The sequence below is a fragment of the Heliconius melpomene genome, chromosome 10 (assembly GCF_056956725.1).
Source record: "Heliconius melpomene rosina isolate 202511_hmr_F chromosome 10, ASM5695672v1, whole genome shotgun sequence".
In the NCBI taxonomy this organism is placed as follows: Eukaryota; Metazoa; Arthropoda; class Insecta; order Lepidoptera; family Nymphalidae; genus Heliconius; species Heliconius melpomene.
The window spans coordinates 11,223,645-11,241,735 of record NC_140398.1 but is presented as its reverse complement, the minus strand read 5'-3'; the positions used below and the strand labels follow the sequence as shown (position 1 = coordinate 11,241,735).

Below are 18,091 nucleotides of genomic sequence, written 5' to 3'. Positions count from 1 at the left end.
TTTTAATTACGTTTCGCTTTAGTTCTAGACTTATATTAAGTTAATTAATATAAAAGTATTACAATATTATTTTAAACTTTATTAAATTAAGTTAATGAAATTGGTAATTTAATGCAATTGCAATTTTATTTATTCAAATGTTAGAATAAAAAAAATGTCTAGCAACAGATTGACTGTCGTGACTGTTTTACTGTCATGATGTCATATTCTTATTAGTGTTCTCATTGTTTCATTAATTTATAACGTAGCTGCCTTTTTTAATAATAATAATAAATGGAATATAATAAATATTCTGATTCTCAGTAAGACGAAAACAAATTAATATAAATAAAATCATATCTAGACGGCGGCGCTTGTAATCTCTTCCAAATTCACTTACTCGAATCTCGTTTAAATCTCAAAGTAAATGTTCTTATTTCTCAAATAAGCAGCTTTATCAACCTTCAGTTTTCATTTCATTGAACGTAAAGCTCCACATGAGCTCGACTCAATTGAATTGTAAGAAAAAGGCACAGCGGACGCCTAATTCTGTTTGGCAATAAAGAACTGAACTGCATGCTAAGGTTGTGTTTGGCGGCCTGTTTGTATTGTGAACCCTTTCATTTCATTATTATTATTAGGTATTCCATATTAAACGTGTTCAAAGATTAATTTTAAAGTTCTGATGATCAGCTAAGAATACTTTTCTTCATTTCTCGCTGAAGAATTTCATTTCGATAATTATATTTGAACATAAATGGCTGAATAAATTATGTGATTTATGAAAATACTAGCGACCCTCTTGCGGCTTCGCCCGCTTTTACTACTGGATTATTCATATAATGTAACATACATTGTGTACATGTACAAAAGAAAATATAACCAAATATATCGCGTTGAAATAATACATTCAACTCCAATTATCCAATACGTGCAAACAAAACTAAATCTTCGTTGCTATACAGGAGACAGGCGGGTTTTTTTTTCGAGCTTGTGGTTAATGCTGAAGAGGGTATTCTGTCCCTGAAAAGCAAGCACTACGTGGCTGCCTGTGAGGAAAATTAAATAGAATGCATCGGCCGGGAATCGAACCCGGGCCGCCCGCGTGGCAGGCGAGCATTCTACCACTGAACCACCGATGCTTGTAAGCCAGGCGGGCGCGGCGGACGCATGGCGAGTGGCGAGCCGTTTCGCAGCAAGGATTTTTTGATATTATAACAACTTCTAAAGTACTTATTAAAACGAAAAACAGTAAAAGACAGTTTTGGTCTAAATTAAATGGCCAACGTAACTAATATACTTATTTATATGCTGAAAGTAAGGGATAAGTGAAACTTGAGTAATATACAGCTGATATGTCAACGGCGGGATGTGTCAACAATTAAATGCGTTTTTCTGTAAAACTATTCGCAATTTCGAAATAGTGTAAAAAGCAAATTTTATCTTCGTTTAACGTAGAAATTTAATAAAGTATTTTAAAGGATAAGGATTAATACCATTATGAAAAAATATCGCTCACAATAAAAAATATTTTGAAATTATTATTTTTAGACAGAAATATGATCCCTACACGTTATTCTTAAAAGATACGAATATGCTCTCGCAGACTTTTTTGTAGATCTTATTAAGACGCACAATACTCCAGTACATTATTTTTATGTAGTACTTACCATTAAAGCAGCGCATGCGCGAAAGTGTCTCAACGGGTAGGACTTTATACACATTTATCGTATTTATGTTAATTTACATAAGAATGTACAAATAATAAACTATATATAAACCTTCTACGAAAAATACTCGACCTAATGGTGAAAACCGCATCAAAATCCGTTGGGTGGTTTAGAAGAAGAAGAGTTAGAAACAACAGACAGACACGAAAAGCGACTTTGTTTTATAAGATATAGGAAAACTAAATAGGACCAAAATTAATACTTAATGAGGCCGTAGTGGCGCAGGGGCACAAGAGTGAGACTGTAAAATGACGGTTGTGGGTTCTGTCTCCACTCGAAAGCTATAGCAATATGTTCATTTCTTCGCTCTGGCAATAAGGCAAAAGCCCGGCGTTGAGTTCCGCCACTCAACGCCTCAAAAAATTCGACAGAATATGGGGAACGGAGTGTCTTAACACTAAGTTTCCTCTGCCTACCCTGCTGCATGCATAATACAGCGTAAACCTGATTAATTAATAAAACTTAATGTTAATCAATAAGGAATATAATTAAGTAATTAAATAAGAATTTATGATAGTGACAAAGAACAGCGGCTACAAACAACATAATATCTTGATTGTACTACGGTCAAGTTCAAATGAACGTGATGCGTAAAATGACATCATTGTGTTGTAAAATTAAGATAAATATCATGAAGTAAATTAAAAGCCAGAGGTGTAACGTCATCGTGGCAGAGCTGGGACGTGTTTTATTATAAGTTATTTTATTTTCCACTGACCAGAAAAAACGCGGTGTTGAGTACCACCACTAAATACGCAAAATGTCGAAAAATACTGATAATAGTATTATTGGATTTAATTGGTGCTTTAAAAATGTAGGAACTTTGACTAGATTAAATAAGGATTTTAACATTTATTCAAGTAGGATTCTTTAACTGCAGGTATAATTTATTAAGCTAATAAAGGACGAATAATAACATCAACTATTGCAAAAAGTTAGTAATGGATATCGAAGACATTCATATCATATTTGCGAATAATGTATAGAGATATAAATACTAAAATAATTGCTATATTTATTCGTTTTTTATTATATATTTTTATGATTTACGACAGTGAGATCATAGGTTGGTTATAAAATATCAAAAATTACCTTATACATAAATGACGTCATTCTAACATTGTAAATGTTAGTTAAAGTGTCCTGGAGTCTACCGTGTAGACAAGTTTTAGATAAATAAAACCGTTTAAAAACAGCTACCTATGTAACTTAAATTTAACATTATTCGAATCTAATGTAAGTAAATACAGAACGAATATCGTCGTAGACCACCATTTCACAATTGACTGAAGAAAACTGGTTGCAAGTTAAAATATCGATAGTACCTATTTATGTTTATTTTTTAATTTAATTTTGTTTTATTTCTTAATTTTTTTAAAGTGGGTGGAAGGTGAAGAGTGGGGTATCTCACCAGGGCAACCTATGTCATATCTTAAACCTAAATGCATGTATTTATAACATTGGCTAAATTTATTAATAATACAAAAAAACATGTATTTTGTAACAAAATGACATGACCATGGCCTCAGGCTTTAGTATAAGCGTGTAAGGAATAATTATAAAAAAAGCAGTTCCAACACTGCTTATAGGCAATAAGTCCGAGCAAACGTAGAAGCATTACAATTTGTAGGCCAAATTACGTATACCGTAAGTACTAAAAGTTCGATGCGTCACTGCTAATCTTAGACGTTCGATGTTGACATTCAGTTGATTTGAACGTCGTTGTCGCTTTAAACACTAATAGAAAAAGGATTTTAACTATAGGATATTAGGTACGTATATTTTTTATAATCAATCATGTTATTGCAAATTATTCAGGTGAAAGAAAATGTAAAGAAAAGCAAAAAATATTTAAAAACTAATTTTAAAATACAAAAAAATCTCACAATATAAGATACATTCATTTTATGATACTATATTATTTCGATTCGATTTTTGTTATTTCCCGTTAAAAATAAATTTTCAGTTATTCCCAAAAGTATCAAATAGGTAAAAATTATTAGCTACAATATTTATATACACAAAGATATAAAATAAATTAATAGTTAAATTATTTTCGTAAACTAAAATTTGTAATTATCTTAGGTAATAATTTATGAAAACTTCTATCTCTATAAATAATTATGTTAATCTAAGCGGTTTGCCTTGCTTTAAGTGAAACCAGAGTATAAACTATACCGGACATAACTCAGTTATGTGGTTGATCGTACTGTGGCTTTTAGAAATTCCAACCGCGTTGCCAGTACATTGATTCCTTGCAACTCAATAGCGGAGCCTTAAGGCTAAAAGACGCTTACAAATAAGCTGCCTGTACACAATACTGGCAATGAGAAACATATATGTATATATACATATAAGACAATTTAAATGTTTTTTGAAGCATCAGATTTGTGTAATTATTTAATGTATTTAATATTTTTTATAATATTAAACATCTTTGTATCCTCACTCTGGTTAATGAGGCAAAGCGTGGCGTTGAATTCCGCAACTCTACACACAATATTTCAAGAATTCGGCGGAAAGTGGAAAACGGGAGCGTCTTAATAGGGAAAGTGTGCTAACACTAGGTTTCCAGGTTCCCTCTGTCTACGCTGCTACGTGTAGGATACTAAAAAAAATTTATTTATTTTGTTTTCATATTTCGGCCTTTTTTATTATTCCCCATTTCTCGGATATTTTAGAGATATTGTTCAGTTCAACACCAGTCTTTCATTATCTAGACGCTTACAAATAACATCGATATAAAAATTGTTATAATTAAAATTCTAGTATGTTAACACTAAGTACTATACTCACTGCCACTTTTACTCTCTACCCACCTATCTATGTGTAAAGCTGCTTTATCAATATTTAATAATTATAATAATTATTAAAATATTTTTATATGTTTTCGTTCTCGCTTTTACGCTTATTTCATTATTAATAGATAAAATACTTTAAAAAAGATGTAGTTTTATTTACCGTTATTTATTTACAATTCAGTGTATTTCTATCACGAATTTTGCACAAAATTTCGTATTTTTTCCACGTTACCGTTCGAAATCGTATACCTTCGCAACACCAATACTGATTACTCGGATACGTGTTCTATACCAAATAAGGCAGTTTCTCTTTCCTTTCCCTATTCTTAATTTGCATTATAATGGATATGAATGCGTTGGTGAAGCTTTACATAATAATATTTTACATATTTTTGTATATTATTATTTCGTATATAATATGTAATCTCCTCCGTCTCAATCGCCTATGTTAATCTTTTAATTATATTAAAGAAGTTTTTTTTAACACGTATATTTTTTTTAGGAATGGTAATAATATAATTCCCTAGATAGAGAGAATACACATGTAAAGTACAATAGAATAATATTTTCAAGTTTTTACTTAATTAAACATGAGATAACAATGAAACACCACAGTTTCGATTGAGAGACTAAACTAAACAATTGAAAATATCGCTATGTACACCTACCAGGGTAGGCAGAGTGAACCTGGGAACCTAGTGTCAAGACACTTCGTTCCCATTAACACACTTCTATTTTCCATTTATTGCTAAATTCTGGAGGCATTACGTGTTGATAATATTAAATATTTAATATTTTCGAGTGGGAATCGAACCCAAAACCTGTCAGTGTCAAAACTTGTGCCCCTGTCCCACGGTTGGCACAAGCATTTCATTTAAAATAATAGAAAAACGGCTAGACGTAGTAAATTATACAAATAATATAATTTTGCAAGCTTTTGTATAAGGAAATCGTCTAAGTTCATCCTTGTCCTTGGATTTCAGCCAAATGAAGAATATAAATGCAAATCCAAATACACTGAACAAAAACTATACAATGATTAATGATACTTATACTTCGTATATATGAAAACATAAGCAATTTTTATTTTATGGTGGCAATAACAATATTTTTACAAGTTGGAACCAATTTAGTACGCATTTTGATTTTGATTATAATATTAGGTAAGTTCAACTATATTAAACACTAATTTAAACTTGATATTATGTTTTCTTATATCTGTAATGAAAATACGCTACTTCATGCCCTACGAGGTCTTAGATAACAATATAATATGAGTTAATAAGTTAAATATTTAACAGTAAACGACTCAACCCTCTTTATGTATTTAATAAGAAAACAATATTTTTTATTCATTTATGTAAAGTATCATACTATATATTTTTTATCTCTATATTTTATTAATGTTATTGTAGCTTATTTAATAATATATTGTACATATATATATGTATATTACATATTTTCCTGATTGAAATTTGAACCTGTAACTGTCAGGCCTAATCAACTTTATTAACTGTGCCACTATATAATTTTATAAAAGGTAATGACCATATAACAGTAGTCCATTCAATGGCATACAGTAATGCCTTACTCCAATACTCTTGACCGTAACCGTTACTAGCAACTGTCACTCTATTCATATTATTTGAAAAATTGTTAGCGCAAATCTTTTGTTGGTGAAGAAGAAATGGACAAGTCTTTTGGTTAAATACTAAATGCCTTTAGATTTATGTATTTATATTATGTAGGATTTGTGAGAGAGCAAAGCTTGAGAATGGTAAAATTCAAAGTTGGAAGCTTACAAAAATATTTAGCTTGTATCGAAGCGAGGTCTTTTTAGCAAAATATAGATATTTTATCTCTCGCGCCTATTTCTATCTCAAATTATTTTTAAACCAATATCTTTAGATATTGCTATTCTTAAGGTGTTGTTTCGTTGGTAATATTTCTTTACTTTAAAACAAATATTTTTAGATATATTTATTCCCCATAAACATGTTAGTTTTACCAGTATTTCACGCTTTAAACTTTTTGAGAAAAGAAAAAATGCATCTTACTAAATTACTTTGTCGAATAATGAAAAGCTACGCAACAGCTAGAATATTATGATCGGAATAAAATGTTATAATATTTTAACACGATTTGCTTAAATGTAAACAAATATCTCTCCTGCCTTCAGTTAAGATAAAACTTTTTTTCTGAAAAATAGATAATTTAAGGCCAGTAATGTTCTGGTAAAAATAAAATTATGAAACTACAAATATTAACTAATCGTTAAGCTGTAGTGTATAAAATTTTCGTAGTAGACAAAATATATGTAGGTAAATCCTCTGTAATATGATACCAACATCAATAAAATCCAATTAAAGCGTTCAATCAAGATAGCCTAAGCTCGTTTTATTTGCAAATCAAATCATATTTATTTCCTTATCCTTGGGCCTGATTGATTCTGGTTAAATGCCAATATTTAGAATAAATACGGAATTATTATGGTATTGACGTTTTCGGGTAATTCAAAGTACTTATATGTTTTAGCGGTAGTATTTAGCGGCAGTAATATGTCTCTTGGTATTTTATTATTAAGAATATCATATTTCTTGTTGCAATATTAGTTAGAGGTAATATTGATGAGCTCTGTCTCAAACAGATTAGCTTTTAAAAAGAAAGAAAAAGATAAATATATAATATTTATTTTTCAATACTATAAAATTAAAAAGAGGTGACTGGGACATTTACGCCATATGCTTTATCTTACACTAAATTATCTAAGAATAAATCAGTAATGTTGAAAATTTTATTTAATATGTGACCTTATGTCTCCATTGTTCACTGTTACGAAACAGAGAAGTCAAGAATTAGTTCTACAGCAGTTGTAATTTGAAATTATAAAATGTAATTATGCTTTATATACAAATATCTGCCTACACGTCGTTTGTTACACCGCACTCCGTACCCACATAAGCTACTTAAACAATGCTTATCGTCTCCGGTTCTACATTATAATGGTTTCTAGAAACAAGTCAAATATGGCGGCTTTTTTGAAATTATGAAGCCTTTTAATGTATTCGACAGTATTATTAATAGCAGAAAAATTTAGTTTTGTCGTCTTGCTATAACGATTAATTTTAAAGTGAGGGACAGTCGTGGCGTAGGGGCACAAGTGTGTGTAAAAGCGACTGGTTGTGGATTCGATTCCCACCAGAATAAATGAAATATTTATTTAAATTTTTATTTTAATTTCTTTGCTCTCAACAAGCAATACCTCCAGATTTCGGCGGAAAGTAGGGAACGGAGTGTCTCACCACTAGATTCCCTCTGCTGTGTGCGGGATATAGCGTGGATATGAAAAAAAAATAAAAAAAATGTTGTTTTGCAATAACGATGAAATTCAAAACGAAATATATTCACGTTATGTCTTTAACTGTATCTTGGTCTATCATTCATTTTTACAACTTCGAAGAATACAAACGCTCGTAAATTTGATCGGTAATCGTATATTATTATTTCAAATTCCAATAATAAGTAAAACTTTGGTTCCAGGAATATTACTTTGTCAATTACAATCATTGATTACAGTGTGATATTTTATATCTAGTGTCGTTCATGTTATAATTATTTGTTTTAGTATAGCCTGTTTTTTAAATGTAACTATTATTTTAAATAAGTACTGAAAATTCATTAGGAAATACAGATTCATATCATTTCATATTTTTCTAAATTCACGCTGTATCCTACCTAGGGTACCTAGATTTAAGACACTCCGTTCTCCTACTTTCTGCCGAATTCTGAAGGCATTGCGTATTGACTAGCGGAACTCTATACCGCACTTTGCCTCTTTAAATCTTCTCCGGTGAGAATCGAACCCACAACCTATCGCGCCCTGCGCTACGCCTGACCTCAAAATTGTAATAATTAATTAATGCTCATATAGAAATAATTATCGGATTTATCAGAAAACACGGAAGCTACCTTCATGAGAAGTCCAATACACAGTATATAAAGGTTGTCACTGCGGTCTTTTACCGTAACACTCATATTTCCTAGTTATTACGCAACGTTTAATTACACTTAACGCTTGTTTATGCTTCAATATACTTCCGCTCTCCTTATAGAGAACATTAGAAACAGCTAGAGAAAATTCTTTACACTTTTTATGGAATATTATGTTTATATGTGTATAAAAGATTATAATAAAAAATATGTATATATTAAAAGATATTTTTCTTGTAAACAAGAAAGAAAAAAAAATATTTAGTTTATAACTTACTTAGCTTACCATAGAGTACTGTACGTTAGCTTGTGGTCTACCCATAAGAAATTTTTAATACCCTATATTACTATACAAATATTATATTATTTATGCAATATGTAAAAAAATACATACATAATACAAATAGAACTTTCTTATATAGATAAAATTTCATTATAATTCATATATCATTGAGATATCACAAGTCGATTTTCGTTTTAAAATGAAGCGATAAACGATTATCTTGCGTAAGTTCATTGTATGTATTCAACACGACTTGTTCCTTTTGCAACTTCCTGATGCGTATGGGTAGTGTTTACGCGGAAAACACGTAAGGACACCATTACCTGCATACTGAATGTCATTAGTGAGAGTATTTACACTTATACATAGGTACATCCTTAGGCCTGCCTTTGAAATTGTTGTTCATTCAGCTATCAAAAAAGTTTAAATATAATTAATAATCTTTAATTGTTTTTTTTTACAAAAGCAATTGGACATTGAAATTTGGACGTTGTACACTATTTTATCTATCAGTCTATTCCTAACTAATACTATATCTTTAAAATGACGCAAGTTGGTTTAGAATGAGCCTACCCTTTAATCCGCCGTAAATAGATAGGCAGAGAAAATAAAAATTTGACAAATACTATATTTATAATGACTATTTTGACCTAAAAAATTCTAGATTTCATATACAAAATGCAGATTAGCTTCTCATTTCAATATACCGCTTACGCGTAGATATCAAATTTCAACATTTACATACTTATACCCATTTTATTGAGAAACACGATGTGGCCACGTCAAAACACATGTGACACCAGATAACCTGGTCTCAATATTGGCGATACGTTCACATTTGCAATTCTGCAAGATGCATAAATTATCACACATATGATGTTTGTTGAGCGAGTGCATTTCATGGGATCAGAAGGTCGTCGAACCATGGCGACGTGATTGCACCGCATAATTCTGCAATTGATTTGAATCAGAAGAATCTAATATCGTACTAAATCCATATAATTGTCAGGAAGTGGTTTAGTAGTTGAAACTTCGTATAATTTAATAATTTCATTAGTAATATTTCGTAAGTAAATAAGTGGTTAGGTTAATTGGTCAGGTTTGCTGTCGGTGGTCGATAAACGTAGGATAAAATTCGGTGATGTTAAATTTACTTGTAACATTTAATATAAAACATATATACATAAACTCGAGGCCGTCATGGCGCAGGTGACGAGGGTGTGCCTGTAACGCGTCGGTTATGGGTTCAAGGGAATTAATTATTATTTTCTTTATGTCGCTCTGCCAACAAAGCGAAAGCCCGACGTTGAGTTGTGCCACTCAACACGCAATGCCTCGAAAAATTCGGTGGAATTTAGGGAATGCTTTCATCTTCCTACCCTGCTGTATGCGGGATACAGCGTGAAGCTGATTTAAATAGATTTTTTATATACTCGATATATAATATTAAACATTGCAAAATAACAATACCGCAAGACTAAATAAATGATTCTCAAACGACATTGATACTCCCGTTGTCTTTAGATCATCACTAGGATGACTCTCACAATAAGGATCGATTGCCTCAAATGTTACTTACACAACTTACTTTTGTCCAACAGGGCAGAAGTTACGTGATACAAACGACATATGATAGTGGCTAACTGACTCTGCTAATTAGGTGTTGCCGTATTATTTTTGTATTTAATATATATATCTACAAAATAGGCTACTGTGAAAACTAATATTTTGATTAAATATAGTTTGTGAAGTCAGTTTGACCTGGTTATAAATTTTGTTTACAAAACAGTTTTGGTGTACATTAAATGAGGTTAAATAACAATGCTTGAACATTTCAAAAGGAAATTTGATTTAGACAGACTTTAAATATAGCTTGGTATATTGTATAAAATACATTAAATAAATGCTTAAAATGCGTTTTCCCTGTAACAGTATTGTCGGCAGATAGAGCTAAAAGTGATACTCCGGTGTTAACATTCTGTTCAATTAAAAAACTTAATTTATATAAAAGTAATATAATTGTGCATTACATATATTTTTTGTCTATTCGAGCAAGTTCATAAAAATTGTTGAAGTTATAAAGACTTGTCCTTAAAATATATTAAACAGCTGCACTAGCCATATTTTTAACGGAATTTATATAGAAAAAACATTTAATTATAATTTAAGCAAGTTGTTTACGAGAAATATTTAAGCGTTTTCAATTTCTTACAGCACTATACTGTAACTTGAATAGCTAACCAGTTTATCTGGTTATAGGATTGCTAAATTTTTTGCGTTAAGAACCGCCTCTAAGAATCACCTGCTCTCCTAACCACAAATTTGATGTATATTTGCAATTAAAACATACGTGTATTTCTTAAATGGAGACAAACGACATACTTTCCATATGTGGATATATCTTGCTATAATTAATTTATGTCAACAACGCCTAATATATGTCAATTATTTACCTAGCCGGTGTACTTACATACCAATGGCAAGCTGTTTTTAAGAAACATAAATTATGTTCGTGAAAATTTTACATAATTTTATTTTACTTAATAGTATTAGGTATATTTAATTGTAATTATTTTATTTTTTGTTACAGAGTAGTGAAATTAAAATGGTGTAACCAGAAGCAATATGCGGTGGTTCAGAAAGGCTGAGCCGCCGCGGCTACTTGCCGTTTCTCCTGAGGCTGAACCTAGGACCTCACGAAGATCTAGAATAGGTATATAACTAAATAATCCTTTTTGATTTTCATCCGTATGTATCTTATATATTTTGCCGTCTGTGAAAACAAACCTAGCGATAACTGATTAACTTTATCCACTCTCGTATTTTGATTTTCCCTGGTTTCATAAAACCGTGAAGCTAAAGAACAAATAAATTTACATTTATTTAAACATTTTTTTTTTTCTTATTTCAGATATGTCTCCAGTTCGCTATAGCAATAGGAAAAGTAGTAGCAGTTCCGTGGAAACTAATTTTTACAATTTAAGCGACCAAATAATAATTGTAGAAAAATCGCCTCACCCATGTCAACGTAGTTTTGAAGCACCGGTGACTCGGCGAATATCACTGCAAAACGGCCCCACCTCGCCGCAAGAAGCTTGCAATAGTCGCAAAAACCGCGGTGGCTCTTTAGAGAAAGAGTACGTGGTGTATCGAGAAAAACGAAACCCGTTACTTGACAAGGTTAAAAATACAAAACTATCATGTTTTAAATCAAATGCCCCAATGCGGCCCGGTGAAGACGCTGCGTCGACTTCAGGAAGCGATTGTAGTGGATTTGGACATAGTGAGGAAATATCACACTGCCGCTATACCGATACATACTTAGACCCTGTACATACTAAATTTGAAAACCAAAACCCTTGGGTGAAGATGCCAAATTATGACGACGACGTCTTTTTTGCAAAGAGTCCAGTGGAATGTAATTGGCGAGAAGGTAAATCGTTTACGAACAGGGGTACCAGGTGCTACAGTTCAGGATCAGAATGCGATCGGTACCATGTGATTCCTAAAGCTGGAACGAAACTGTCTAAATCAAGTGATCAGATATTTGACGATAACTATGAATCGTACGAAGATGCGTCAACTTCAGCAAAAACATACAAGAAGACTGATAAACCTAAGCCTAAAGATGATAAAGATACGATTGGACCTAGTTCTTGTTTATCAGCCAAACTACGTGCTATGTCTGATAGATATTTAAAATCTTCTACGAATAAATTTTTCTCAAAACTTTATAAGCAAAATGGAGAAGAGTTGGACTCAAATCCTAATGGGAATGATATAATGGTTAAGTCAACTAGTGCAATAAGTAAAAGTCGTAAGAAACGAGGTGGAGTAAAAGCTAAATTGAGAAGTTTTTCTTACGGTGCTTTACCCGGACTTGATGAATTCCAAAAGAGCCAAAATTCTGTTTTTCATGACGACGTCTATCAAATTTCATGTGATGATGAAAATGTTTTAATACAAGACTGTGAGGACGCAGATTCAGGAATCCTAGTCAATGAATCAGCAGCTTCTTCGATATTTGACAGTGACAGAATATCATCCAGGTGTGAAAGTTCTGCTTCACATACCAATACACACGTAGCAAGTCATAGCAGAAGTGTTTCGGGTGACCAAAGTTATACTAAGCCAAGAATATCTAGCCGACGAAGCAGAGACAAAAATGAACATCCTAAGCCTCGACTACGACACAATCAAAGAGCTTTATCATTGGACCGGAAAGAAATTCTTAGACGTATGCCTAAAAATCCCGATTACGCAGAACCCCAGTTTCTACAATTAACGGAAAAACAAAAAATGCGACAGAGAGATGTAAGCAGAGGTGATTGTGGAATCCCTCCTATACCACCTTGCCGAAAACCTACTAAAAATTGTACAAATAAGCAGCACTCGGAGTTCAAAGTAGTGAGAATAATAAGAAAAAACCCTTCTGACGAACTAGGTATATTTATAGCTAAAACCAAGCTAGTAGATGAGGGTCATGTAGGTTATTTAGTAGCGCATGTGGTTCCAGGAGGGTTAGCAGACAGGTAAGCTTATATATTGATATCATTTTTATTATAATTAAATATTTTATATGGCATTAATTATTTTTTTATTTTTATTTATATTTTAATAATTATTATAATTAGTGTCGACACTTTTTAAACTTTAAATGACCTTTTATATGATATTGAAATATTATTTTTAGGGAAGGCACTTTGCGTATAGGAGATGAACTCCTTAACGTCAATGGCCGAAGACTTCGTGATCTTACTATGTCTGAAGCCAAAGAGGCTCTAAGATCTGGATCATCAGAGATCGACATCGTAATTTGTAGACAACGTGAAAGAATGACTCCCGAGGTGAGACAAAGGGAACCGCCACAAAAAAATATCATTACAATGCGTGAAAGTTCCGTAGATTACGAAAATGCCATAATATTAGGTAAAGAACGACGTAACGATAAGTATGACATCAGAATTGAACGTCAGACTCAGGATGAATCCGCGTGTAATCGCGACCTGTTATCAGGGGCGGACGAGGCGGACGGCGCGGCGGACACGCACTCCCGCTTCCTGAAAGGCCAGAACGCAAGCTACAGCAGTATGAACAACAAGTTACTGCGTCGGCAGGTCGTGAGTTACGGTGGAACAAACAAAGACGGTTTAACACTTAGTTGTACGGGTGATATTGTCGATGTGCACGTGCCAGACGGTGCTGAACGAACTTCTGAGAAGAACGAATGTGAACATGACGTGCAAACTCAAACGCCAACCAATTTCTGTACTTTACCCAGGAGGCCGCGAGCACCAACTCACACGTATCATACCATTACGTTTGAGAAAGGACACGGAAAGAAGCCATTAGGCTTTACTATTGTGGGAGGACGTGACTCTCCTAGAGGTCCTTTAGGGATATTCATTAAGAGCATACTTCCACAAGGCCAAGCAATTGATGATGGAAGACTTAAAGCAGGTAAATTTTTATATATCTACTTTGCATAATCTATATAAAATGAGAAAAGTTAATTAAACGTTAATTTAACTGTGGGTTCGATTTGGGGGACATTGAATAGAATATTTAAAATAGAATAGGAATAGAGTATTTAATATTTTAATATCCTTGTTCTGGTGCGGGACACAGCATGACGCTTTATTTATTATATATTATAAATTATAAAATAATATTTTAATAGTCTTTATATAAATGTAACTTGAGCTCAATAGGGTTGGTATTGCATTGTTTGTACTAAAACGGTTACAAGGAACTAATAAGAATAAATTATTCGTCTACTGCCCACTGTTTACGATAATAATATCAGTTATTGTGAGTATAAGATTTCTATTTACCGAGTTACGATGCAGATAGATGTAACGTAAACAATGTTATCAACCAGAATAAATATAAAACCAGACAATTAGGCATCATTCATTATGTGTTTCACTTATGAATAATTATAATATAATCAAACTATGAAACAATGACTTATAACATTTGTTATTCGTTTACTTTAATAGATTATTAACCAGTTAAATAGCTAGAAATAATATACATGTGTAAAAAAACATTTTTAAAGTGTTTTTGAAATATACTAAATTTAAAATGTATATATTTTTAGGTGACGAAGTGTTGGCAGTAAATGGACAAGCGTGTCATGAGCTAGCGCATGTAGAGGCACTAGCTCTCTTCAAAGCAGTGCGGAATGGTTCTATCGAACTTAGAGTCTGTCGCAGAGTCAAAAATCAGTAAGTACATAAAACTTTAATTAATCTAAAAATTTTAAGGTTCAAAGAAAAGATAAAAATAAAATATAGCGTCTGTTTTATAAGAAGATCTACCATTATATTTAATTTCGTTCTAAGTGACATAAAAATACATTCTTAATATAATTATTATGGATCTTTTATTTTTATTATTTATTATCATCATCACAAATCGAGTTATTATTATATTCTCATACCCATCTACGACAGGAAGTCAGAATTATCTTTATACAATTATAATATATACCTGTTTGCCTTGAAGGATTGTTCCATCTCTCCTTTTTTAAACATGACTGAAATATCATTTAAAAGCCAGACAAAATTAATAAAATCGTTTAATTAATTTCTTTATGTAAGTAATATGTTAATATTTTATCATTCTTTTCTTATTTTACAGATCTACCAAAGCAAAATCCTGTACTGATCTACTAAACGACGATGACTGAAAGTATGCTGTCAAAGTCATCAGCGTGTTAAAATATTTAAAAAAAAAACAATGACGTCACCGTCAGCAAAAGATCATCTCGATTTAAATTTGGAAGTCACAGGCGATAAAATGAAGCAATTCAGAATAAAATATGCAGAATAAAAGTGCATGCAACATTAATTTTTATATTATTTAATGCATATAAATGTACATTAATAGTGCCATTCACTTCGTATTATTATACGCTGTCTTCAAGCACGTCTTTTGCTCTTATACTCCAAGCATTATTTTATAATTCTGTACCTGACTTTCATTTTCATTTATTGGGGAAGCTCAATTTGCACAATACAAGTAATAATTGTCCCAAAGATAATGTTAGGTAACTATTCTGTAATCTCTTTAATAAATAGGGAATGTATCAATACAGCTAATTACTGTTAGTTACTATATTTCTTTTTAGGACTTTATAAGACTGCTATGTTTCAATAGTAGAGTTCGAAGATTCGGATTTTTAAAGTCATCTAATGTAGGTTAGAAATAAGTAGTATGTTTTAAATATATATAAATAAGTATACTTTTCAAACAAAAGATCTATATTTATTTCAATAGTCAAAATCTATATTAATAGTTTTTATTGTTTGCCCTATACGCTGGTAGTTGGTACTCGAAATATACTTTGCTCATCAGTTAATTTTGGTAGAATTAGTGTTATTGTATAGCAATATATATCGATTCGATGATTTAAAAAAGCTGCACCTATAAAGTTATTTTAAAAAATATTTAATTATTGTGACATGTATTATGTAACTATTATGTAACATGAATAATGAACAAATTAATATGCATGTGTTATTTTGTAAATGATCTGGCTACTGTGATAGTTTATAGCAATTTTGTATATTTATATTAGACATTTCACCTTTGAAGTATAACTCCAATAGTTTAATTGTCTTATGTCGATAGTTCTTTTACTATATTATATACATATCGCTAAATTGATGCAACAATGTCGTAATTGCACTTTTACTAAAAAAAACTAAATATGTCACTGAATCCAAAAAGGATATTTACAAACTTTGATTACGGCTTCTTGCAAGAAACAGTGCAAATGTGTCATTATTGCACCAAATGAGCGGTATGTAGAAACTTAATGAATCGCGTCTCTTATTATTTCCTTGTATCGCTCGTTTATATGTATTACGATAATATGCAAATGTTATAAAAATTAAATATACTTAGATTTTAGATGCTGATGTAATTAGTTGTGATTAAAAAAATGTTCCGGCGAAAGTATTGTTTATAATCATATTACTATTTTATTGTACATATCATTTATTTTATTGTAATGATAAAATAAAATTATTTAAAAATATTTGGTTTTTTATTGTTTTTATTATAATATGAAAATTGAGATTGTTTTATTGCAGAAGTATGTTATACAATACATAAAAACTAGTAAAGCAATTAGAATTATAATACAGCACAATAATTTTATATTCTGGCGACATCTAGCAGGAAGCATTTGAAATGTGTCATAAAACTTGAAAATAATTAATCCGAGTAAGATGGTACAACAATGTATCAACAGATGGCATAGCTAACAAAAAAATCGTATAGGACCACGAGATGGCAACGCAGTATAAAAATGAGATACATAGCAAAGATTTTAGAATAATAAGCTTTTTACAATATTTATTTAATATTTATAATAATAAAGTAATTTAATAATAAGGCTATATTATATTAATTATTATATATAATTAATATTAAGCTCATTACGTAACTTTCATTTACTTTCTATACCCCAATATATTTTACTTTAAGCATTTCCTCTTACCAGAATTCAATATAATATATTTAACTAATGATATAGAAATATAGATAAATATGTATTCTATAAGCGTCAATGAAAAATCAATATGAGACCGATATCAACTTCGTACCCACCTCCAATTTACTTCCTCCTCGATAAGATGCTCCATAAATGTCTATCTTAACAAATCGAACAAACGTGATAGGACGTGTTTAGATATATTGGGACCATCTATTTTGATAGAGCAACTTGAAGTAACTATATGTAACTGAAATATATTGTCATTATACTGTAAAAAAATATTAAAGATTTATAACGAAAAATATTCCAAAAATATAGAAAGCATTAGTGCTAAAATTAGATTCCTATATAAGTATAACTTAAGATGTAGATAATCTAAAAATAGTTCCAGCTGTTTTATTACAACATGGCGCCAAATAACATTTTGAGTAATACTTGTAATATACGAGTAGATATCGCATATATTTTTTTAAGTATCAAATGAAGTTTAATTGGATTTACTAGAATACATAGAATAATTATAATTAATTATTATAAAAAACATAAACATACCTTATAAGTACTTTTTGTACACAATTTAGTGTTTTTACAATCCTTTACCCCAAACCCCAAAGGGAATATAATTTTCAGCTTATTAAGACTATAACTTACGTATCGCTAACCGCATTGCGTCATAACCGTTTCAGGAAAGGGGACGATGTCCCTTTTATATTAACCGCTAATGTATCTCTTAATGCACAACAATTTCCGTGGCAGCCCCGACGACTTCCTTCGATAGCGGGCATTAGTGTCGCTAAAA

The 18,091-nt window shown here is 31.2% G+C and overlaps 1 protein-coding gene across 2 annotated transcripts in view; it reads left to right on the top strand.

Annotated features, from left to right (window-relative positions):
• The window catches only part of LOC146535632 (uncharacterized), a 37,857-nt gene extending 21,027 nt beyond the window's left edge, over positions 1-16,830 (top strand). For both annotated transcript variants that reach the window (XM_085191230.1, XM_085191229.1), the window contains exons 2-6: positions 11,374-11,496; positions 11,695-13,315; positions 13,477-14,243; positions 14,887-15,013; positions 15,429-16,830. In XM_085191230.1, the coding sequence (XP_085047356.1) occupies positions 11,409-11,496; positions 11,695-13,315; positions 13,477-14,243; positions 14,887-15,013; positions 15,429-15,477 (2,652 nt within the window). In that variant the 5' untranslated portion in view covers positions 11,374-11,408 and the 3' untranslated portion in view covers positions 15,478-16,830. The remainder of the gene's footprint in view (positions 1-11,373; positions 11,497-11,694; positions 13,316-13,476; positions 14,244-14,886; positions 15,014-15,428) is intronic.
• Positions 16,831-18,091: the final 1,261 nt, after the last annotated feature.